This window comes from Haliaeetus albicilla, chromosome 22, assembly GCF_947461875.1.
Source record: "Haliaeetus albicilla chromosome 22, bHalAlb1.1, whole genome shotgun sequence".
In the NCBI taxonomy this organism is placed as follows: Eukaryota; Metazoa; Chordata; class Aves; order Accipitriformes; family Accipitridae; genus Haliaeetus; species Haliaeetus albicilla.
Window position 1 is genome coordinate 25,047,026 of NC_091504.1, and position 21,730 is coordinate 25,068,755.

General features: G+C 59.7%; 4 protein-coding genes across 8 annotated transcripts; 2 read left to right on the forward strand and 2 right to left on the reverse strand.

The window, feature by feature from the left end:
• Positions 1 to 1,109: 1,109 nt before the first annotated feature.
• LOC138690580 (hexosaminidase D-like) lies at positions 1,110 to 9,334 on the reverse strand. Of its 4 annotated transcripts, none has more exons than XM_069810521.1 (15): positions 8,934 to 9,334; positions 5,151 to 5,381; positions 4,846 to 4,942; positions 4,457 to 4,694; positions 4,196 to 4,305; positions 3,790 to 3,877; positions 3,540 to 3,704; positions 3,258 to 3,441; positions 2,972 to 3,043; positions 2,652 to 2,856; positions 2,471 to 2,553; positions 2,157 to 2,235; positions 1,810 to 1,911; positions 1,578 to 1,667; positions 1,110 to 1,452 (listed from the first exon to the last, which is right to left on the reverse strand). In XM_069810521.1, exons 3-15 carry the CDS (start codon positions 4,938 to 4,940, stop codon positions 1,269 to 1,271), a joined length of 1,695 nt encoding a protein of 564 aa, XP_069666622.1. In that variant the 5' UTR covers positions 4,941 to 4,942; positions 5,151 to 5,381; positions 8,934 to 9,334; the 3' UTR covers positions 1,110 to 1,268. The 4 variants fall into 4 exon arrangements, with proteins under 4 accessions (XP_069666622.1, XP_069666624.1, XP_069666626.1 ...); XM_069810523.1 differs by having other exon boundaries at positions 5,151 to 6,682; XM_069810525.1 differs by lacking the exon at positions 8,934 to 9,334 and adding an exon at positions 8,071 to 8,236.
• LOC138690384 (MAPK-interacting and spindle-stabilizing protein-like) lies at positions 5,623 to 9,848 on the forward strand. Its single transcript, XM_069809336.1, has 4 exons — positions 5,623 to 5,680; positions 8,380 to 8,533; positions 8,731 to 9,489; positions 9,773 to 9,848. Exons 1-4 carry the CDS (start codon positions 5,623 to 5,625, stop codon positions 9,846 to 9,848), a joined length of 1,047 nt encoding a protein of 348 aa, XP_069665437.1.
• MLST8 (MTOR associated protein, LST8 homolog) lies at positions 9,694 to 15,135 on the forward strand. 2 transcript variants are annotated; one of them, XM_069810530.1, is made up of 8 exons: positions 9,706 to 9,998; positions 10,135 to 10,186; positions 10,274 to 10,436; positions 10,541 to 10,616; positions 12,750 to 12,902; positions 13,097 to 13,221; positions 13,652 to 13,815; positions 14,371 to 15,135. In XM_069810530.1, the coding sequence occupies exons 1-8, from the start codon at positions 9,870 to 9,872 to the stop codon at positions 14,487 to 14,489; spliced, it is 981 nt and encodes a 326-aa protein (XP_069666631.1). In that variant the 5' UTR covers positions 9,706 to 9,869; the 3' UTR covers positions 14,490 to 15,135. The 2 variants fall into 2 exon arrangements, with proteins under 2 accessions (XP_069666630.1, XP_069666631.1); XM_069810529.1 differs by having other exon boundaries at positions 9,694 to 9,998; positions 10,135 to 10,436.
• A 43-nt stretch (positions 15,136 to 15,178) lies between these two features.
• BRICD5 (BRICHOS domain containing 5) lies at positions 15,179 to 21,709 on the reverse strand. The gene is made up of 6 exons (XM_069810533.1): positions 20,172 to 21,709; positions 18,713 to 18,844; positions 17,854 to 18,006; positions 17,481 to 17,588; positions 15,898 to 16,051; positions 15,179 to 15,402 (listed from the first exon to the last, which is right to left on the reverse strand). The coding sequence occupies exons 1-6, from the start codon at positions 20,208 to 20,210 to the stop codon at positions 15,308 to 15,310; spliced, it is 681 nt and encodes a 226-aa protein (XP_069666634.1). The 5' UTR covers positions 20,211 to 21,709; the 3' UTR covers positions 15,179 to 15,307.
• Positions 21,710 to 21,730: the final 21 nt, after the last annotated feature.

The window sequence follows — 21,730 nt, forward strand, 5'->3', positions numbered from 1 at the left end:
GCCCCACAGCTCTCTCCTGCCGGGCTCCCGCACCCAGCACCAGCACCCAGGGACCCAGCACAGACACGGGATGGGGCAGCCCCCGCCCCGATGGCCTCACTGGGCACTGGGACCTTTGTGACCGAGCCACGACACAGGGTGGCCGGGCTGTGTGGGGCTGAGTGGGGCGTACAGCTGCCGTCCCTCCTCCCCTGGCTGAGCCAGGCTTTTGCAGAAGGAGCTCCAGACCGCCTCGCGTTTCTGCTGCTCCCTCCGGGCCCTTGCCAAGTCGGGTTGGTCTTTGCAGAGCAGAAAAATGAGCAGTGAAATGTCCGTGTTGCTGCCCTGCACAGGCTGAGCCGAAACCGGCACCCTGAACGGGCAGAGCTGCGGGCATGGGGGTGGTGGGGGGGTTGGTTTGACCTCCCCCCGCCGCAGGGACGGGCACCGCAGAGGAGCAGACACATGGAAATCCTCAACTTGCAGGAGCCGGAGGCACCACCGGTAGCAGGAGGGCTCGCCCCGCGGAGGGGTCCCCCCCGCGTCCCCCCGCCGTGGGCTGCCTTTCCAACGGCCGCAGGCGAGGAGCGTGGCGGAGGCCCCTGCCTGGGTGCGGGAGGCAGGATGGGCCTCCTGGGCGCTAGATTAACGGAGAGGAAGGAAGAGATGAAAGCAGAGTTTGGAGGCGCAGGAAGCCAGCACCACGCTCGCCCCCCCCCGCCAGCCATCAGGGGCTCACGTTGGCAGCTGCTGCTGAAAGCGGACACGAGGTTGGGGAGTGGGTGCTGGTGGGAGCCTGGCAGGGTCCCCGCACGTCCCCCTGTGCGCTGCCCCATCCCGGGTGCCAGCCCTCGCCCGGTGGCGTGCAGCACCCAGCACCCGCGCCGAGCTGGACCCCGTCCTGCAGGGAGGGCATGGCCGCCCTCAAGGCACACAAGTGTCCCCGTGGGGCATCGGCTGCCCTCTCCCTGCCCTCCGTCACGGCTCTGCCCTGTGGCTGCCAAACCCTCCAGCTCCAGCGGAGAAGGAGCAAGGGGCCCAGGAGCTGTCGCAGGGCAGACCCCAGCCCTAGTTCCCCCTCGCCTGCAAGGGGGGGGCAGAGCTGCGGCCCCCTCCAGCACCCAGCAGCATCTACGAAAATACTTTATTGTGGAAGTGGGATGTGCAGGAGCTCTGTACAGTACAAACCAACGGCAGCAATGCGGTCACCAGCAGACAGACATGCGACGGCAGCACCCGAAGCCCACCCTAGGGGGGCAGAGGGAGCTGGGGGGGGTGGGCCGCGGCCCCTACGTCGCCTTGGGCCTGGCGTTGAGGCGGATGATGGCTCGGTAGTCGCGCACCAGGTCCCGCAGCTGGTCCAGGTAGGGGTTGATGTTCTCCTCCATCCACTCCTCCACCATGTCAGGGAAGTAGACCCTCTCCAGGTGGGCGCGCAGGTCACGGACGAAGCTCTCCCAGTCCTCGTGGAGCCTGGCAGGGGGAGAGCAGGGGGTCCAGCTCCCTCCTGCGAGGGACCCCAGAGCTGAGCCTGGGACCCCTCCCAGACCCCCACAGGCGCCCGGGGGGGGATGTTCCCGGCCCCCAGCACCACGTACTTCAGCACCTTGCTGCCGAAGCTCTCCATGTTGCGGGGGTTGCCGAACTGGCGCTTCCGGTGATAAGGGCTGAACCAGCCCTTGATGGCGCTGGGGAGGCACGAGGGGAGTGGGGGGCGCGGGGGGCACCCAGGGACAGGGAGCTGCACGCTGGGCAGGTCCCCTCCCATGCAAAAAAACCTCTTGTGCTCTGGCCCCGTGGCTAGAGGAGGCCGACCCCGCTGCCCATTACCTCTCCTCCTCCAGAGCCTTAAGGATGCTCTCCTTCAGGTGGCCGTTAACCTGCTCGACCATGTGGTAGATCTCCGCGCCGGGGAACGCTCCCCTGCCCTCGCTGGGGAAAGGGAGGAGGAGGTGAGAGCCCAACACGTGGGGTGCGCTGGCCATGCTGGGGCTCCAGACTGGGTGAACCCCAGCACCTTGCGTGGCTGGAGGGCATCTACCCTCGCCCCAGGGGGGTCTAGGACTGGGGCATTTGTGTAGCCAACTCCCCGCTCCCCTCCAGTGCATCCCTTCTGGATAGAACCAGGGCAGCAGCACTGTGGCTGCCCCCCACCACAGCCAGGCTGTGCCACGCACCACGTGCTCTGCTCCAGCTGCATGCTCTGGAAGCCCAGCGTGTCCAGGACCTTCCTCTTCGTCTCTTCCGTGAAGCCCCCTGGAGAGCACGAGGAGAGGGGCAGAAGGGCCCAGGCCACCCCACCATCAGGCACTCGAGGCCAAAACTGGGGGAGCTGAAGCTCTCCTTCCCCTGCCTCCCACCTCCCTCCCAGCATCCCTCCCTGCCTGCAGGATGGGGTCTCGCAGGCAGCGGCTGCCTGCGGGTTAGGGAGATGGGGGATGAGCCCAGCCGCGGCGGCTGGTCCGGTGCTGGCAGCAGGGCGATGGCTCACCGTTCACCAGGGTCTGCAGGCAGACTGCCAGGGAGGGGATGCCGACGGGCAGCAGCTCGCAGAGCACCGAGTAGTGATCGTATCTGCGGAGAGGGGCGCCAGCCATTCCATTGCCTCCTGCACTGCCACCGGCGGGGCTGCGCAAGGCACCAGGGAGGGTGGGGGTCCCGCCGCCCCTCACCTCTGCCAGCCGGTGAGGACGATGCCCTGGAAGCGCAGCGGGGCCAGTTGTGGCAGGGCCTGCATCACCTTCAGCCAGCTCAGGTGGTTTTTCAGGTGGTAGCTCAGGGGGGGCCAGGTCTGCGCCGGTCCTGTCGTGCCCTTGAAGGCGCTGGCGAACCACACCGCCTCGAAGCCGCTCTCCGCGTACTTGGCGAGGAACGGCCCTGCAGCGGACTGGCATGAACCACCAGTGCCACTGTCCCTGGGAGGCTGGGGGGGGGCTCAGAAGGGGGGTGTTCCCCCCCTGCCAGCCCCAGGGAGCCCGGCATGCTGCCTTACCGATCTGCTCTGTCTCAAAGTCGGGTGCGTAGAACCACACCATGGGTGAGACATGCTTTGCTATCCCAGACTCTGTTGGGGGAGCAGGGATGGGGACGTGGGCACCAGTGCCAGCGGCAGGAGGATGCCTGGGGGTCCTCATGCTCCCCCGAGACCCGTGTCCCCACAGGGCCAGGCATGGGCTCCTGCCGGGCACTGGGCATGATGCCTGCCAGGGCAGCCACGCGGACGGGCACTGCTGAGACCCCCAGCTTGGGTGCCACCGCTGCCGTCCCCATCCTCTCACCCTGCAGGGCTCCCACGCTGATCTTCCTCAGCATGTCGTCCCACATGAGCACCCGCAGCCCCCAGTACTGCGTGGTGATGAAGCCCAGCACCTCCTTGATGTGCTTCAGGTACATGGTCCCCGTGTCACCCTTGTTGCGGCTCATCCAGTTCTTGGAGTCCATCCCCTCCCCGAGATGGAAGACCTGGATTTGGGGGGAGTGAAGGGGGAGGCTCAGCACCCCTGGGAGCACACCTGGTGCCCAGGGTGAAGGCTGGGGTCCCTGCACGGCTCATTGCCCACCTCGTCCGCGCCGATGTGGATCCAGGTGGAGCGCCTGTGCTTCTCAATCACCTGCGACAAGATGCTCTTGAGCAGGGCCAGGGTGTCGGGGACGTGGGGGTTGAAGCTGTTGGGGAAGCGCTCGACCTCCCGCAGGTGCTGGTACTTCTCATGCTTGAGGATGAACTGTGTGGGAAGAGGTGTCAGGAGGGGTTTCCAGGGGGAACCCCCCCGTGCTGTGGGATGAGAAGTGGGACCAGGACCCCCTTACCTCCACGTGCCCAAAGGTCTGCACCAGGGGAACCACCTCCAGCTTGTGGAGCTCTGCCAGCTGCTGGATCCGCTCGATGTCATCCTCACTGGGAGGGCAGGGACAGGCTCACCAGGGGATGCCGGGGTAGAGGGCAGAACGTGAGGGCACTCCCTCCTCTTCCTCCGGCACCTGCCCAAGTGGCCCCAGCTGCCCCACGCCTGTGTGGACTTTACTATGGGGACACAAATATTGACCCAGCGGGGCAGGAAACTGGTCTGCCAGAGGCACAGCCTGGCACTCCGATCGTGGTTATCGTGGGCACAGGTCCAGACGGATTACACCCAGCCCCCGGCACACCGGGACCTGCCGGGGCTGCACCAAGCCGGCAGCCCCCCAGCCAGCTCAGCACACAGCCCCGGCTCACCTGTAAGCGTATGGGGACTTGAGGATTTCCAGCTCCCCCTTGAAGGGGAACATGTCCTCGTACTCGATGAGGATGCCGTTGGCTCCCAGCTGGGACAGGAGGGGGAACACCTGCAGAGCAGGCAGGGCAGGCTCAGCCGGCGGGGACGGCACAGTCCCCCGGGGGACGGCGGGGACAGCCGGCAGGTCGAGCCTTGCTCTGCCTCTGCCCCCTCGGCGCATCCCTCCCCGGCACCTCCTCCCTGTCCCTGGGCATCCTCACCTGCTCCAGGTAGGAGACCCTGGGCGCAGCTCCCTTGAGGTCCAGGTGGACCAGCCTCATCTCGGTGGCGCTGACATCCCTGGGGACCTGCTGCCCAGGCTCTTGCCTCGGGGCCGTTATCTTTGCCGCGGAGAGCTCCAGAGCCTGGCTCTGGAGGCCAGTGTCCTGGCCAGTATCACCCACGTCCCCCCAGAAGCCACTGTCCTTGCTGATGTGCTTGTGCAGCTCCAGGGTAAAGCTGCAGACAGCGGAGCAGGGCTGGGGGTGCCGTGGGGCACCAGCTGCCCCCCCAGCACCAGACCCCTGCACGGGCACAACCCAGGGGCTCCCCGCAGACCCCAACCCCGTAGGGGCCCCCACCCAGGCCTGGGGTCCCACTGTCACCTCACCTGTCGCGGAAGAGGAACTTGATGCCGGCCAAGGCCACGAGGAGCAGCACGACGAGGCGCAGCAGGTTCAGCCTGTGGCTCCGCTGGAAGGCCATCTCTATGGGGCACGCACAGGGGTCCGGCTGTGTGGCAGCACCCCCCGAGGGACACAGAGCACAGGCGACCCCGTGCAACCCCACATACCATGCCCTGCTCCCCTGACCAGGGCAGCTCGAGACCCATAGAAAGGGGACAGGGGGGAGATCCCTCCCGCCACCCTGGTCCCCACTGGGGACATGCACAGCGGTACCCCGTGTCCCTCCTACCTCATGTGCCCAAGCCCAGGGGCTAGTGGCCAGACCTGCCTTTGCCTCTGCCTGCAATGGCACAGCCTCCTCGGGCTCCGCCAGTGCAGGAGCAAACAAGGCGGTGGCTGCAGGGGCAGGTCCCTGTCGGGGGCTCCCCTCGAGCCGCTGGGTCACCTCCAAGACAAGGGCTGTGTCACTGGGCAGGTGGGTGAGGTGGCATCACGGGGCCAGGCATGGGAGGCAATGCCCCTGCGGACAGAGGAGAGGTGACTGGGGACCACCCGGGCACATGCTGGCAATGGGCAATGCTGCCCTGGGGACGGGCACCGGCACGGCCACAGGCACCGCTGGGGTGAAGGCAACAGCCCGGCCCCCCCAGCACCTGCAGGGATGGGCACACGCTTGCTATGCGCAGCCCGCAGCATCTGCCCCGGGGAGGGGAGTCCCACCCGGCACCGTGGAGGGGAAGGGGCACAAGCTGCTTCGACCGATGGAAAACAACCAGGGCAGGAGCACAGTGGAGTGCGGCTGCCTGGGGTCTGAGCCTGGTGAGAAGAGCTGCCGCTTTCCCCACAGAGGGGAGGAGGGACGAGAGCAGGATTGCTGGTGCTGCCGCTGCCGGGGGGCGGTGAGACGCCGCACCGCGCCATGCGGGGGGAGGCTGGTCTGGTTAAACCGATGTTTGATCCCTCATGGGACATGTAGGACAGGCCATGCGGGGTGCAGGGAAGAGCTCGTGTCAAAGAGTTGTCACAATTAAGATTAATAAAATTCATTTAAAGTCTTCTTTTCCTAAACCAATTTTGAGAACTCCTGAGACGGGGATCTACCAATTTAGATGACAGTGAGCCCAAGCCAAAGGCAGTCTCTGTGGAGCAGGAGGCAGCAGGTGCCCCTTCCCCAGCCCCCCCCCACGGCCACAGCTCGAGGGATTGTGCAGAGTTTTATACCAGCTGGCGCATCACCAGCCCCAACACCATGCAGCGTTCCATGCAGCATTCCATGCAGCCAGCACCGCAGCTGCAGCAGGAGATGCTCAGCCAGGCCAGACCCCGGCGAGCGCAGCACTGGGGGCACCGTCGTGACCGGGGGCACTGCTGTGACTGGGGGCATCGCTCCCACGAGCCCCAGGGAGCCACCCACCTCTGCAGCCCTAACACAACCCCCTGGGAAAGCACCACGGCGGGGGGAACACCAAGCACACTCTGTGTCCCCTGCTCCTGCAGCCCCCTCGGGGCTCCTCCTCGCCCGCAGCACTGCTCCCAGGTGACAAGGGACCCGCAGTGACGCCTGCTCCCACCCCAGGAGCCCAGAGCTACCCTGCTGCGGGTGGCACGTCTCCCACGGTGCCCACAGCACAACAGGCAGGAGGCAGCACGAATCCTTTTGGAAGCTGTACACGAGAAGCGCTAGCACCATTTCTGCCCTTTTTTCTCCTTTTTTACCAACCCGAGCGTGTGTGGTGAGGCAGGGATGAGGTAGCGTATCAACACCCCCAGCTGCTGTCAGGACCAGGGCAGCTGCCACCAGCCCTTTCAGTGAGATGCCACCTAAATGTGCCAAAGTTTGGGGTTAAATTCAGCATTGCCACATTTGGGAACTGGAAAGCAGATTTTGGCGGCTGCTGGTGCACAAGCGGCTCAGCTGATTGTGAGGGTTTTGTTTGTGTTGCCAGAGCAGTGGCACCAGGGGAAGAGCCGCGCTGAGCCACCCTGTGCCTCTGGCTCTGAATTAGCCCTTTTTCTAGACACAGCCCTAATCCCTCCTGACACGATCCTCCCGCACGCTGCCATGGGGCGCAGGGGCGATGCGGCAGCCGGGACCCTTGGCACGTCCTGCAGAGCCAGGGCAGGATGTGGTGTCCCCAGAGCATGAAGTCCCAGCGAGGCCACATCGTGGGGCAGGGCAGCACCGTGCAGGAGGGAGCCGGAGCATCCCTGCTCCATCCCCATCGCCCGGCACCCACGGGTACCCAGTCCCCTGGTGCTCGTGCACAGGAGGCAGAGCAGGACCCTGCTTTTGGGGCAGGTCATGCCCACGCTGTCCCCTGTGCTCATGTCTCTGGGTGGACAAGATGCCGCATCCTCAGTGCTGCACCTCCTGTGCTGTGGGGGACAAACGCAGCACCTGCTCCCTGCCCTGCCCGTCTCTGCTGCATTTCCATCCTGCCTGGCCCTGGATGCTCCTGGCAGCTCCAGCACAGCCCAGCAGGGATATGCCAGGCAGGGACAGCTGCTGGCCCAGGGCTCACCTCTGCCGGGTGGGTGGGAAGACAGGGGGGGCTCCATGACCCCCCCCGGGCATGGGGCAGGCAAGCAGGGGGAGCCCAGCACCCAGAAAGGCCATAAATATGCAAAGTGCTAATCATGCTGTCATGGGAACACAGCGCCTGATCGGAAGAGGGATAAATATTTAGACAGACGCTGTCAGCTCGCCAAGATTTGGCGGTTTTAATATATGTTATCTTATTTAAATAGAGAACAGGTTTCCCAGAGTTGAGCCTCCCTGGCATGGCCCAGGCAAGGGCAGGTGGGCTGGGTGCACGCCAGTGGTGGGGTGCAGCAGCAAGGGGTGACGGGGGGCAGCCACGACTCTGTGCCCCTGTGCTGACGGGAGATCCCTTTGCAGCGAGGGCTCAGCTGATTGATGCCGCCCCTCTAACCCGGCATCTTGCCGCTAGCACCCGCTATATTTATTAACATGACATCTTCCTCTGCCAGCCCTTTGGTGATGGTGCTGGCATGGTCCCTGGGAAGCTCGGAAGAGCCTGCAGCTCCTTGCAACCGGCCAGCCTGGCTCAACGCTCTCAGCAGCCATGGGGTGAGGAGGGGGCTGGACCCTCCCCCCCCTCCCTGCTTCCGCACAGCTCACGTGGGTTTTGCTCCCAGCTCCCTGAAACACGCCCAGCTCCCCAAAACCAGCCCAGCTCCCCGCTTACCTTCCCGAGCCTGGAGGAGAGGAGAATGGAAGCAAACCCAAACCTGAGCCTGGAGAGAGCGGGGCCGTGGGGAGGACGGAGCCGAGTGCCCCCAGGGTGGCAGGTGCCACTGTAGCCCGCGGGCCCGTAGTGAGGGTTTTGGTTGCTGCTGCAGGGTTTGGATGCAACCCGGTGTTCCCCAGCCGTTGCCATGCCAAACCCTCGCTCCTGTCGGTGCGCACGACAGCGCGGCCGTGGGAAGAGTGACGCTGCTCCGTGCACACTCATGTGCACGCTTACACGCACGTGTGCACGCTCACACGCTTCCAGAGCCTTCCTCGGTCAGCCCAGCCGAGGCCAGCCAGGTCCCTCGCACCCAGCCTGGGTCTCCCCCCCCCGGCGTGAGCTGCCCCTCGCCAGAGACCACGGCACTGCAGCCCCGGGGGCTCCTGCGTGGGGAGATTGAGGACCACCCCCCCCCCCCGTGAGGCTACAGCCCCCACGGCAGCAGGAGGGGGCTGTTCGCCTGGGGAGAAACGGCCCCTGTCCCCCCCCCGCGGGTCGCTGGGGCACACACGGGGCAGCCCCTGGGCAGGGGGGGGCCCTTTCCACACCCCACCCAGCCCACCACCACCCGCACCCCGCAAGCCTGGGGCACCCCACGTCCCCCTACACCCCCAGGTACCCTTTGGGCATCCCCTCCAGGCTCCGCTGGGCATCTCTGCCGCACCGGTCCCCACTGCGGCACCGGGCATCCCTCCATCCCCCCGGGCATCATCCCTACGGCACCGGGCATCCCCGCGGCACCGGGCATCCCGGCCACCCCTGCATCCCCGATCCCCCCCCCCGCGGCCCCGAGCATCCCCGGCTCCCCCGGCCCTTACCGGCAGGTACGGGGGCCGCCGCGGGCACCGCCGGGAGCGGGCGCAAGCGCGGGCACGGACCGCAGCCGCCGCCGTTCTTAAAGGGCCCGGGCGGCTCCGGTGCCACGGCGGCTGCGGGACCGAAGCCGAGGGACAAGCGAGGAGGGGATGCTCCGGCTCCCGCTACCCACCGTGTACAGGCGGGGCGGCACCGGCAGGGCGGGGACCGTGCCCCACTCCCCGGTGCGATACGGGCACGGCGGCGAACACCGGAACACCGCGGACCCGCCGCTCGCCCGCTCTGCTCCGGGGCTGCCGCGGGCCCAGAGGGTATTCTCGACCCCGGGACCGCACCGCGGATGCCCCGGCGGGCCCAGCCAGCCGTGCCCGGCGTGTGCCCGGTGTGCCCGGTGTTCCCGGTGCCCGCCCCCGCCCCGCGGTGCTCGGCGCTGCACAGCCGCCCCTCAGCGCAGCGCCCCCTGGCGGCGCCGCTGGGAACGAGCTCCCGCTTCCCCCCTCTCCTCTCCCCCCACGACGTGCCCCGTGGTCTCACCCCACCCCCCTCCGCGCCCCGCACGTTAGTATCGCCCGCCGCCGCGGCTCTTGCGCATGCGCCTTCCTCCCCTCCCTCCCCCACGGAGGACGCCCCGAGAGGCTGCGCGCTAAGGCGGAGGGCAGCGCGCATGCGCAGAGAGCGGCCCGCGGCTGCCTGGCGCATGCGCAGAGCGAATCGTGCCCCCCCCCCCCCCCCTTGTGCCGGGCGGGATCCGCGCCGGCACCGGCTGCCGGTACCGGGAGAGAGCGCGGGGGGGGGGGGGGGGGGAGAATTGGGGCGGGCTCCGAGCTCCCCCGCGCCGCAGCACGGGCAGGGGCGGAGGGGGTGGGAAGCGCAAGCGCGGACCCACGCGTGGGCCGGGTCCGGGACCGGGTCCCTGAGCGGGCGCCGGTGGCGGAACCATGAACGCCGCTCAGGGCACGGTGGGCAGCGACCCCGTTATTTTGGCCACGGCCGGCTACGACCACACGGTGCGGTTCTGGCAGGCGCACAGCGGCATCTGCACCCGCACCGTCCAGCACCAGGACTCCGTATCCTTCAGGGCCGGGGCCGCCCCCGCCGACCCCCGGACACCGATCGCTCGGTGTCACGCCCCGCGTCTGGGAGCGCTCGGTCTCACCGCTCGGGTCCCGGCTTCTTCTTACCGACCTTAACGGGAGCCTGCAGCAGGTGAACGCCCTGGAGATCACGCCGGACCGCAGCATGATCGCTGCCGCAGGTGAGCCCACCCGATCCCCCCCCCCGCCGCCGCCCCGGGCACGGGTCGGGGGAACGTCGGTCATCCCCTGCCCGGTCGTTGTTGCAGGCTACCAGCACATCCGCATGTACGACCTCAACTCCAACAACCCCAACCCCGTCATTAACTACGACGGCGTCAGCAAGAACATCACCTCCGTGGGCTTCCACGAGGACGGGCGGTGGATGTACACGGGCGGGGAGGACTGCATGGCCAGGATTTGGGACCTGAGGTGGGCAGAGGCGGCGGTGTGACCCCCCCAACCCGCCTCTGGCAGCACCCCAGAGAGAGATTGCACGCTCTTAAACGCGCTGCTTCCTCACTGTTCTGTTGCAGGTCTCGTAACCTCCAGTGCCAGCGGATTTTCCAGGTGAACGCTCCTATTAACTGTGTCTGCCTGCACCCCAACCAGGTGAGCACTGGCCTCTCCGTGATTTCCCAGCTCGTGCTTTGCTGTGGCTCCTCCGGGTAAACCTGAGGGGCTGCGGAGTTTTATACTGGCGGACGCGGCAAAAAATCTGGGGGCTGGCTGGGGAGGGCGGCCTTCCTGGTGGCACAGACCCACAAGTTCTTGGTGGCATTGCTGGATAAGCAGCAGCTGGCTTCCCGCATCCAGGCTGCCCATCTGCCTTGTCCCTTGCTGAGCTGCTGGTGCCGGGAGCTTTGGGTCAGTGGGAGAACAGAGCCCACGCAACACGGGAGCCGGCATGACAGACGCATGGTCCCTCCGTCTGCCCCAGGAAAGCCAACGCTGCTTTGTGCGGTGGAGCAGACCTCCCCGAACAGTGGTGCTGGGGGAGAGCAGGTACCGCAGGCTCACATTGTGCCTGCAGCAGGTGTCCATGCCGCAGCCTGGGGGCTTTGTCCGCTGAGCTCATTTGCCAGCCAGCACAGTTGTGCTAATTACCTGGTGGCTGTTGCAAAGGGACAGCATAGCGGCTGTGCTGGGCCTCTCATCCCATAGGAGGAAATACTCCTTTGGGGCCGTCTGTATCCCAAGAACATAACCAAGGGGATGTGGTGGAATGTGATGGGAGTGCAACTGGTGGCATGGGGTGGGCTGGGAATCTTGAGAGTGGCACCACTGCCAAGAAAAAGCATCTCTGGGCCTGTGGCCCCCATTACCTTCAGGACCTTGGTCAGATTTGTTGGAGATTCACCAGTTGGTTCAGAAGCTGTCGATAAAACAGAGGGATGGCTGGGGTTTGAGAAACGAAGCTAAAAGGGAGTGCGGTGCATTAGAGGGGACGGCGGTGAAAATCAATACATATCATTGCAGTGTTAATAACCTGTCTGGTCCATTTTATATTCACAGTGCTGCAGGGTTTGTTTGCAGACATGGCAGCGCAAACCTTTTTAAAAAGCTGAGTAGTAGAAACGTTTCTTTGCATTTGATTTTGCAAAGGTTTAATTTTGCAGGCCTGGAATTTTGGACCAGATTCGAGATCAGTTATTTGGAACACACTTTATCCAAATACTGCTGATGCACCTATAGTGCTGGTGCTGTGAGAATGCATCATGTTAAAACAAATATTATTGTTGTACATAGATCTTACATGTCAAATAATCACTAGCCAACGTGCTGCTGTGCTGCAGGAGAAGTGTTGGTTTGTGAGCGGAACGCAGTTAATTAGTCCAAAGGTGGCAGTATTTATTCAGATAGCTTCATCGCTCTGCAATTCCCTGCTGCAGTGATGCTGATCTAGTTATCCGAGAGAGATTTCTCATGGCCTGGGTAAAGCCGTGACAACTTTAGCAATTGCACTTAACACCTGCTAAGAGGGGGCTAAGGATTGAGGTGTCCAGAAGATGCTTCTGCACTGTGCAGTCAGCTAAATATATCGAGCGATGATTGTCTTCCTCAGAAACAAGCTTTTGCTCACAGGTACAAGATTAGCTGCGCCTGATGACCTGATCTCCTCTAGGGATTCTGCTAAAATTATGGACAGCGCAAGACTGTCGATAAAAGCCCTGGTTTTAGTGGAGAGCCGCCAGCATTGTCTTCTGGTCTGAGCATGGGATCGGAGCCAGAACTCCTGACCTTCAGCTGGCTCTTGTCCTTCCCCTGAGAAGGGGAGAGAGAGAAAAAAAAAAACCATTTAGGCTTGTGTTTTTCAGGTATCAGTACACTCTTGAGTGCTTCAGTTGTTCACTGGCCAACTTGCATCTTAATGCCTGCTTCTCAGACATGCTGAAAATCATTTGGCTTCTGTGGATGTTGTTTGGAGCTGTAGCCATGCAACAGTTCTGGAAATCAGGCAGACGCTGTCTGCTCTGGGGTTTATAAAATTAGCAAACACTTCTGTAAAGGTAAACAGCCTTTTTGCAGAGTGTAACGTGAGATGAGTACTGTGCTTGCTCTCAGCGCACAGGGGCAGTCAACAGGCCCCTGGAGCTCTGAAACAGCCCTGTGCTGGGGAATAATTAGGCAGAACAGGACCCTGATGCTTAAATCCAGAGCAAGGTGCCATGTGGTGCTACACGGGCATGGGCTGGGCATCAGCTTGCGGGGTTCTCCTCAGACGAGGCTGCTGTTTTCTTGCAGGCAGAGCTAATTGTGGGTGATCAGAGTGGTGCCATTCACATCTGGGACCTGAAGACTGACCACAACGAGCAGCTGATTCCAGAGCCTGAAGTTTCTGTGAATTCGGTTCACATTGACCCTGATGCCAGTTACATGGCGGCCGTTAACAGCTCGGTGAGCTCTGACAGCCTCGAACGTGGGATGGGATTTACGGTGCTCCGGCAGCTGCTGGGCTGTGCCTCCCATGGGCAGAGGCAGCCGGTCTGCACGTACCGACTTTGCTGTGCTGTGGTCGGGTGTGGAAAATCCAGGCTGCTTTTGGGTGAGTGACCACCAGCCCGGCCACAGATTCCCCTGTCTCACCACAGGGAAATTGCTACGTGTGGAACCTGACGGGTGGCATTGGAGAGGAGGTGACCCAGCTGATCCCCAAGACCAAGATCCCTGCGCACAACCGCTACGCCCTCCAGTGCAAGTTCAGCCCCGACTCCACGTGAGTGCATGCCAGCCCCTCGCCTATCTGCGATGGGAACAGATGATCCTTTCTGGGCAGGCAGAGGCCAGTTGTGCCTCCAGCTGTTGGCTGATGCTGGCTTCACACTGCCCTGCAGGTCCCCTGGGGAGGAGCGGGACCGGAGGCACGGGACATGCCGGCACTGGATTGCTCTCAGTGGCATCCCAGCCTCATGCTCTCAGCCAGCTTTGCAGCTGTGAGCTGTTCTTACAGCTGGGATTGAATTGCTGATCTCCAGGAGCAGTGGCGGACTTGGTGTCCTCCTTCACCAAGTCTGTTTGGCTTGAATCTCATAAAGCAGATGAACGCAGGTCTCCAGTTCATTACCGTTCCAGGCCCACATTAATGAGAGCCCCTTAAGCGCACAGCGTGACTGATGAGGTTGCCCTCGCATGTCTCTTCCTTGCAGGCTCTTAGCTACGTGTTCTGCAGATCAGACGTGTAAGATCTGGAGGACTTCAAACTTCTCTCTGATGACAGAGCTGAGCATTAAGAGCAATAACCCAGGAGAAACGTCTCGGGGCTGGATGTGGGACTGCGCATTCTCCGGGGACTCCCAGTACATCGTCACAGGTGAGGCACTGCTGCAATCCTGCCCCTGCCCTTGGCCCACCGCTTGATTTGGACTATGCCAGGCCCCCAGCAGCAGGGCCCTGCACTAGCACAAGACTTACCAGTTTCTCTAGCTGGGATATTGCCAACCCTTGTGCACCAGTGTATGTGAGGTGAGAGCACCCAGCCTCACACCCACAATGCAGTCTACTAACTCCCTTAAGCTTTTTGCCTGTGCTGCAGTAGGGCATCTGTTTAAACTGGAGAGATGATCTTCATGTGTGCAGTTTATTTCACCTGGTAGCAATGCTGCTTGCAGTACGCAGCATGACAGTCCTTTCAAAATATACATGTTGTAATTTCCACAGTAACTTCTCTCCAAAGTAATTAAAACCCCACGTAATACAGGAACACGCTAAGCTTCTTGCTCTGCACAGCTCTCTTACCTGTCATGAACAGCTCTAACAACTGTGTTGAATGAAGCAAGAGGAAAGTCTTCCTTATAATAATAATAAAGAAAAAAAAAGTTTAAAGTGTGATGCAGTATATCCCACTCCTCTTTTCACTTTGTTTCAGCCTCCTCTGACAACCTGGCCAGACTTTGGTGTGTGGAGACAGGAGAGATCAAGAGGGAATACAGCGGCCACCAGAAAGCAGTAGTCTGCCTTGCTTTCAACGACAGTGTGTTGGGATAATGGTCATGTGTGGGAAGGAAAGGACCTCTGCTTGTTTTCCCTTGTCTTACAGTGGCAAGCACCCTCCCTGGAGCCCAAGACACACACTTGTAACCATCCCCTCCTCTGATGGAGAGGACTCGGTCTCTTGCAGAAGCAACTGCATCTGCTTGGAGTGAGACCAGGCTTCAGCTCTGAGCAGATCATTACCGAAACGTGTGTGGCCTCTAAGGGAGGCTGTGTGGACAAAAGGGAATGGGAGGGGGAGCCACGGTCCCACAGAGGGAAGCTGGGTACAGTTCAGCTGGAGGAATCCTTGTGGCGTCAGCTGCTGACAGCTTTGTGATGTTCTTGTACCCCAGAGTGGAAAAAAAAAAATAAATCAGCTTTTTTAAATGATGGAAGAGGCTGAGCAAAGACAGGAAAGGCAGCTGTTTTCTTGTTTTGCAATCCCTTTATTCAAAGCATATTTCACAGACTTGCTTGGAGAGCTGCACTCTTATAAAGCCAGCCACCCCCCAAAAATTTAATGACCTTGTGTTGAACAGGGCATGTAGTCTTAAAACACTAGCTATTCCACATGGTTCCTCTAGGCCCGTATCTCCTAATACCTACGTACAAGATGCAGCCCTGGAGCACAGCTGCAAATAAAATGTCTGTACTGACAGTGCTGAGCAGAGTCCTGTTATTTTTCTAAACTCTCCTGAACCGCAGCATGAAATCAGCAGGAAGCTTTTGGGGGATATTGTAGATATTACCTTCCTTGTTGAAATCAGAGGCTTTTCAGGACTCCAGTTCAAGTATTTAGAGCAGTGAGAGGGCATCCGCAGCTGCAGGACTTACTCAGGGAGGTAATAGAAGCAGATAGACACACAAATGTTGCTTGGAAAACAGATGTCAATGCACAGGTAGATCAGCCGCTGCTTCCCTGGACCTGCCAAATGAGCAAGGACAAAAGCAGGTGAGATGATTGCTTTTTCAGTCCTGCAGATACTAGTCCCTGGGGAGCCAAACAAGTGGAAAGCCTCAGGGAATGACCTTTCTCATTAAAGCTGGAGTAAGAACAGAATTAGAGCTTGGCAGGCTGCTTTTGGCAAACATGAAGGTAACAAGCCAACAGCATCGCAGGGGACTGCTCTGTGTTGTGGTTGTGCCATGCAAGCAGGCTGCGCTGCGCTGCCTGGGGAAGGGGGCTCGGAGCCTTTCCCAGCCAGCACCGTGGTTCACTGCAGGTTGTGGGTACGAGCCAGTGCTTGGTGATGGCCGAGCAACGGTTTGGTACTGAACCAGAGGTCACCTGTCCCTGTCCTGGGCCTCGGCAGCCCGTCCCGGGATGTACATCAGCTTTTGTGCAGCAGAGCCTGCTCCTCTTAGGGGTACTAGAAACAATCGTGCTTCCCTCTTCTGCAAAGGGACACATACAACTCACCTTCCCCTCTCCTGACCCAGAAGATGGATGTCTGTTCACACAGGGTCTGGACAGCTTCCCCCAGGCTTTTGGGGTCCACCTGTTCCCCCGCCAGAATGCCCAGGAACTCCCGGTAGTACTCGGTCTCGTTATTCTGATGTAGCAGCTGATCAGCCTGAAAGAAACATCCCTGTTAATTTTGCCCCTCCTGGCGTTGCCCTCCAGCCCCGCAGAACTGCTCTCGCTCTCAAGGCACGCAGGGAGCACTCCCTACCCCAGCAGTAAGGGCAGGTTTCTCCCGACAGCTGCCCCATCCCACCAGGCTACCGGGATGCTCGCCCTGGCCGGAGCAGCCTCCCAGGGGTGAGGCTGGAGCAGGGACAGCCTGTGGCCCCTCGCTAGCCCTGCAGCTTGGGAAGCGGGGGACGCAGTTCCTCCCAGGCCCTTTGCTGGGCTGCTTTGTCCGCGGACCTGGAGCTAAAACACCCCGTTGTGCCAGGTATCACAACAGCCACAGCCCGCTGGCAGAGGAGCATTGGTCTGACCTGCGTCTGCCTACCTGGTACCACTGGCACCCCCAGGTTTCGGCTGCATCCCAGCCGCGGTGACCCACGGCAGCCCTGTCCCCTCTCCACACTCAGCAGCAGAGTCCCCAGCACCGGGTGTGATGCAAATCGGTGTCCTTCAGCCCTGTGGTGCCTGGGACGGGACAAGGCTGAGCTGGGGCTCCTCAGCGCCGCGTCCCATTTGATGGGCGAGTGGGCTGCTGGCAGCCCTGGCACCACCAATTCTTTTACTTCCATTAAGGAGCCTCAGAGCCGGGCAGATGCTTTCTTCTTGCATCCCCTTTGGTAGCCTGCTCTCATGGGTGCCGTGTTCCTACGCTCCTCTGGGTTAAATCCTGCCCATCGCTTCCCGGCTGGGTGGGAGCGGCAGGCGAGGGACAAGGAGCCCCCCCAGGAGCCCCCAAGGAAATGGAGAGCAGATGGCAGGGGCACAAAAAATGGGGCCTTCTGTCTTCTTGAAACAGAATCTGCCCCGTGCCCACGCATCCATTAACGTTTTGTTCAGAGGGTCTGTATGGATGATTTACTCCAACTTTTTCCCCTGTGAATTGCTAACAAACCCCCTTTGTTTTTTGTTCCCCAGAATTTTGAGCAAGTAACAGAATCCAGTGGGAGCGGGTCCTGCGAGAGCCCTGCTTTTCACCTCTGTGGGACACAGCCCCCTTCCCCGACCTGCAACTCTGATAACTCTGATGTTTCCTACAGAAGATAGGATATTGGTAAAACCGGGAGTTGCTGCTCTGAGCTCGCATGCTGAGCCCAGCGCTGCAAGGCAGAGTTCTGTTCCTATGCAAGACACCAACCCAGCCCTTCTCCAAGCAGAATCACACAGAACAGGGGGCTGCCGCTGCTACCCCCGGCTGGGAGAGCCTGTGCTCTCATTTAGCCACACTTGGGATGCTGGTGTGCAAGAGTCACCACTGCGAACACAAATCCATGCAGAAAAGGGCCTTCAGTGAGCCGGTACTCTGTGCAAAGCCCAATTCATCACCCCCGTCCGCTCAGCCGCCCCAGGGAACAGCCGCAGCAGCTGCTCACTCTCTGCTCAGACGTGTTGAGAGATGTCTGTAGGGTCTGGACGTCCCAGGTGTCCATCCTCCTCAGGTAGCACGTATGCTGCTCCATGGGCTTGTAGCACACATAGCCCTGTGAGACAGATCATGTCCCCTTACAGCAGGCAGTGGCATGCACCCGCAGCTGTCTTAAGAGCCATAAAAATGGACATTCCTCCTTTTGCCCTGCGTTCTCTTTCCTAACTAAAGGTGCAGAGAAAGGCACCAAACAGTAGCTGGTTGATGTTTTTCCTGGCCTGCACCTCCCGCTCCCACCCCAGCAGCTCTTCTCTTAGCAGCCTGGGCTCCTCTGCTCACTTCCACGCTAGCGAGGCAGGTAATTATCCCAACACACTTACGTTCCTGCTGTCATACAGCACCACACTGGTGTGGTTACTCTGCGAGGTTACGTAGTAGGTCACGGTGCTCCTGGACTTGTCCACCAAGGCTGTCTGGTTCCTCAGGGGGTCTTGCTGGCCCTGGAGCGTTAGCCGGACGAGCTGCGAGCCAGCCTGGGCACAAAGAGAAGGAGGGCAGCACCAACCATCAGCTGTTCAGTGCTCGCAGGCAGCGTCTCCCCGCCGACATCCCCACCTGGACCCTTCGCCGGCTTGCCTGAATTACTTAGCAACAGAGAGAAGCAAGCTCTGACCCAAGGGAGGGGAGCAGATCCATGAAGCAAACCGCTCTCCATCACACGGGGCTGGGGGAGACGTGCCAGTGCCCCTCACGCCGAAGGCACCCACCCTGCCTGGCAGCAGGGTGCTGGAGGAAGGGCCAGGGGTCTTGCCAGCCTCTGCCGCAGCCACGTGCAGGGGGAGGCTGGGATCTGCCTCTCCAGCCAGCACAGCTTGCTGGCATCAAACGGGCTCCCCCTCCTTGCCTCAGAGGCCACAGCCACATGTTGGAACGTGCCTGCTTAGCAAAATACCAGCTTGTGGCTATATTTACAAGCAATGCACTGAAGCTCCTCTAATTTAAGCAACGGTTTCTGGCAGGCGCGTTGCAGGGGTGAGACAGGCGCTGCTCAGCTCGCTGCCTGCAGCGCTGCCAGCACCCTCCTGCCCTTCTGCCTGCAGGCTGCCTGCATCTTCCAGAGACTGGAATCGCCCAAACCCAGCCCTGATCCCAGCTCATTCATCTCTCCCAACAAGTGTTTCTAACAAAAATAAGGGCTGCGGGCAGGAGGCGGCTTCCTGCTCGATCGGGATCCCTTACCTGGGCAGAGCTGGGGGAGAAGCTGAGAACCCCCACGACGCTGATGCCAACTACTGCAAAAAACAAGGCAATGGACAAGATGATCCAGAACGTCCTGGATGGAGTTGTGAAGTGTGCTGCGGCCCTCCTGTCCTGGGAACCAAGGCAAAAAAAGGAAAGAACAGGAGTGAAAATCAACCCTTCTGCTGGTTATTCTTCTTCACCATGAAATGTACTTCCCGCTTGTGACTCAAATCATCGTGCAAACTGCTGGTGTTTGAGTGTAGAACTGCCAGAACATCGCAGCAGCCCCGGAATAATGTTGCTTTTATCCCACAGTGCTGGAGTTTCAGATCCGACATCCTGGTAACCAGCACTCCCACAGTTGAGCACTTTCCTCCTGCAGCCAGGGAAGCACGCAAATGCTGCAGACCCACTGAGGAATGGCTGCAGCAGGAAGCTTTCCACAAACAGGGGCTGCTGCTGCTGCTGTGATTTAGCAACAAATTAAATTATTTTGTTTTATAGCAGAAATCCCCAGGAGAACCATCAGCATTCGAAACAGATCCCATGCAGAGTGATCCTGCTTCCTTGCCCCAACGTGCATTTCGTGGTTTTTTATTTTCCTGATGAGTTGTTCTCCACGCAGACCAAGCTGTTACTTGAAGCAAAAAAGCTTGGTAGTTGTGTGGCACTTCTAGTGGCTCTAATAAAACTTACTTTAATTCTTATATTGAAACAATTAAATTTAACTTAATGGCATATAAAATTATTTTTACAAACCGGAAAGAATGCACTTTCAATAATCTCAACTGTACAGCCCACACTTAAGAAACCTAATCTGTTTCTCAATCCTCTAAAGCACATAAAGAAATTCAATAAATGCCCATGGTTAGATTTGCTACAGCCACACAAGGAAGGGGCTCTTCAAGCCTCTGGGTCAGTTACTGATCTTTTTCGGTAATAGGTAACGTCCAGATATATTCCACCAGAAAAGCAGTGAGTCTTAATGAAATTAAAACTGTGCAAAGCTGAACGCTTCTCAATTCAAACGCAATAGAGCCCAAGCCCTACAGTAATGGGCAAGTTTTCTATAGCTAACAAAATTCCCTTGGGTGGGAAAGGTGCAAATAAAGAAATCCAGTGACTCCTGTCCCTCGGCAGGCCGCAGTTCACACATGCACATGCATCCCGAGCAGCTCTGCAGCACGCAAGCAGGGGTTCTTTGGCACCTCTAACCTGACCTGCCTTGTTACATGACTGGTTTATGCCGTGTAAGTCCGGGCACTTACAAGAAAATCCAGGTGACAGAGTCAGCTGCCTTACAAGGAGCTGAACTGTGGGGTGCTGAGGTTGGGCATGAACAAAATCTTACCAGGACCCATGGGAACAGCAGGAGCTCAGCCCCTTCCAAAGAGGAATCAAGCAAGCACAGAGCGGGGACTCTCTCTGTGATACCTGAGGGACCAGGGATACTCACTGCAGAGACAGCATCGCCGGTGCCAGTCCTACCCTCCATCCTCCACTTCAGATGAGGAGCTCGCTCCTGCAGCTCTGCCTCCTGACAACACACAGACTGTGCATCATCCCCAACTCCAGGCACACCTGGGAAACCTAAGCGTGCATCCGCGAAACGTAAATACGTGTCTGTCTTGGCCAAAGGGCTTCCCAGCCAGGAGTTCCTCAACTCAGATCTACAGGGAGGGTGAAACCGTAGAGTTGCCACCTGGGGAGGGGAGAAAGGAAAGGGGGGTAAAACCCAGGTCTGCTGAGCGATGCTATCAGTGCATAAAACCGCTCTTCCTGCTCACCTTGCGAGCCGGCTGGCGGGGGGCAGGTGGATGACAATCGGGGGCTTTGTGTTGGTCCTCCCTGCTGGCAGGCCCTAATAGCAGGACTGGGTAAGTCTCATTAAGAGACACAATGAATAGAGAAAAGTGGCAGCCTGCCCTTGTCATCAGTTATTTCTACATTTCAACGTGAACTTTGTGCTGCCTGAGCTCTGTGGGCTGCAGCCAACTGTTTATCCTGCAGACTGCTGCCCTGCAAGCCTTGGCTGCACAGACACGCTTGTGTTCCACCTACAGACCTCGCTTCCTTCAGACCCCGGGGAAAAAGGATCTCTGCTACAAAGTCATCACCATAACCTGAGCTGCGCTCATGCCAACACCCATGTCCCGTGATGAGAAACACCCCGCGGGGAACAGCGTTCCCAGGTCGCCAGACCGTGGTTTTTCTCCACAGTCCGGGAGCCCCTGAGAGAGCTTTGTGTTTTTGAGACCTGCCAGCCAGACGTAACCTGAATGGAGGCAAGGAAAAGCTCAAGAGAATTCCTTCACATGGTGTCTATCAAGGGAAAATACAGCTTTTAGACATTTTCACATCAAGCATGGCCCAGGACTGATCAAACTCGGCCAAGAGGGCAGTTCATCCCGGAATTTCTCATCATCAAAGTACTAGCAATCCCTCTCCCCACTCAGCCTCTTTCCTTCTGCAAGTCAAACATGAGCTATTTCGCTAGAAGATCACCATCTCATCCCAGCACGCTGCTTCTGTGGGACGTGAACTCAAACTCTGGACAAATACACACCTGAAGGCTGCAGCCAGCGAGAGTCGAACCACCATCATGGTCACTGCTTTACAACAGCAAAACCGAGAAGGCAAGTCCGCAGCGTCCTGTGCTGCAGCTCTGACGAGAACAGGAACCATGTTGAAACGGTCAACCCACCAGTTCTGCTTCTGCAAACAGACACTGGAGAGCTGGCAGCGCTCCTCACAGAATAGCCTGCTAGCTGGCTTCTGGTGCAGCAGAGCTTAGCTCAAGAAATTTGAAAAACAAGCTGTGACACGCACACAGGGTGTTCTCTCCCCAGAGATTTTAACAGCCACACAGCGGACACTTTCTCACTTTAATTTATACCCTGCCCAATATAAGGCACAGGAACGAAGCAAAACCCTCTATGAAACAGTTTGTGAAAGGATTATTGCATTCTGCTCTGTGCTGTACTCTTACTCAAAGAGGCAAATCCCAGCCCACGC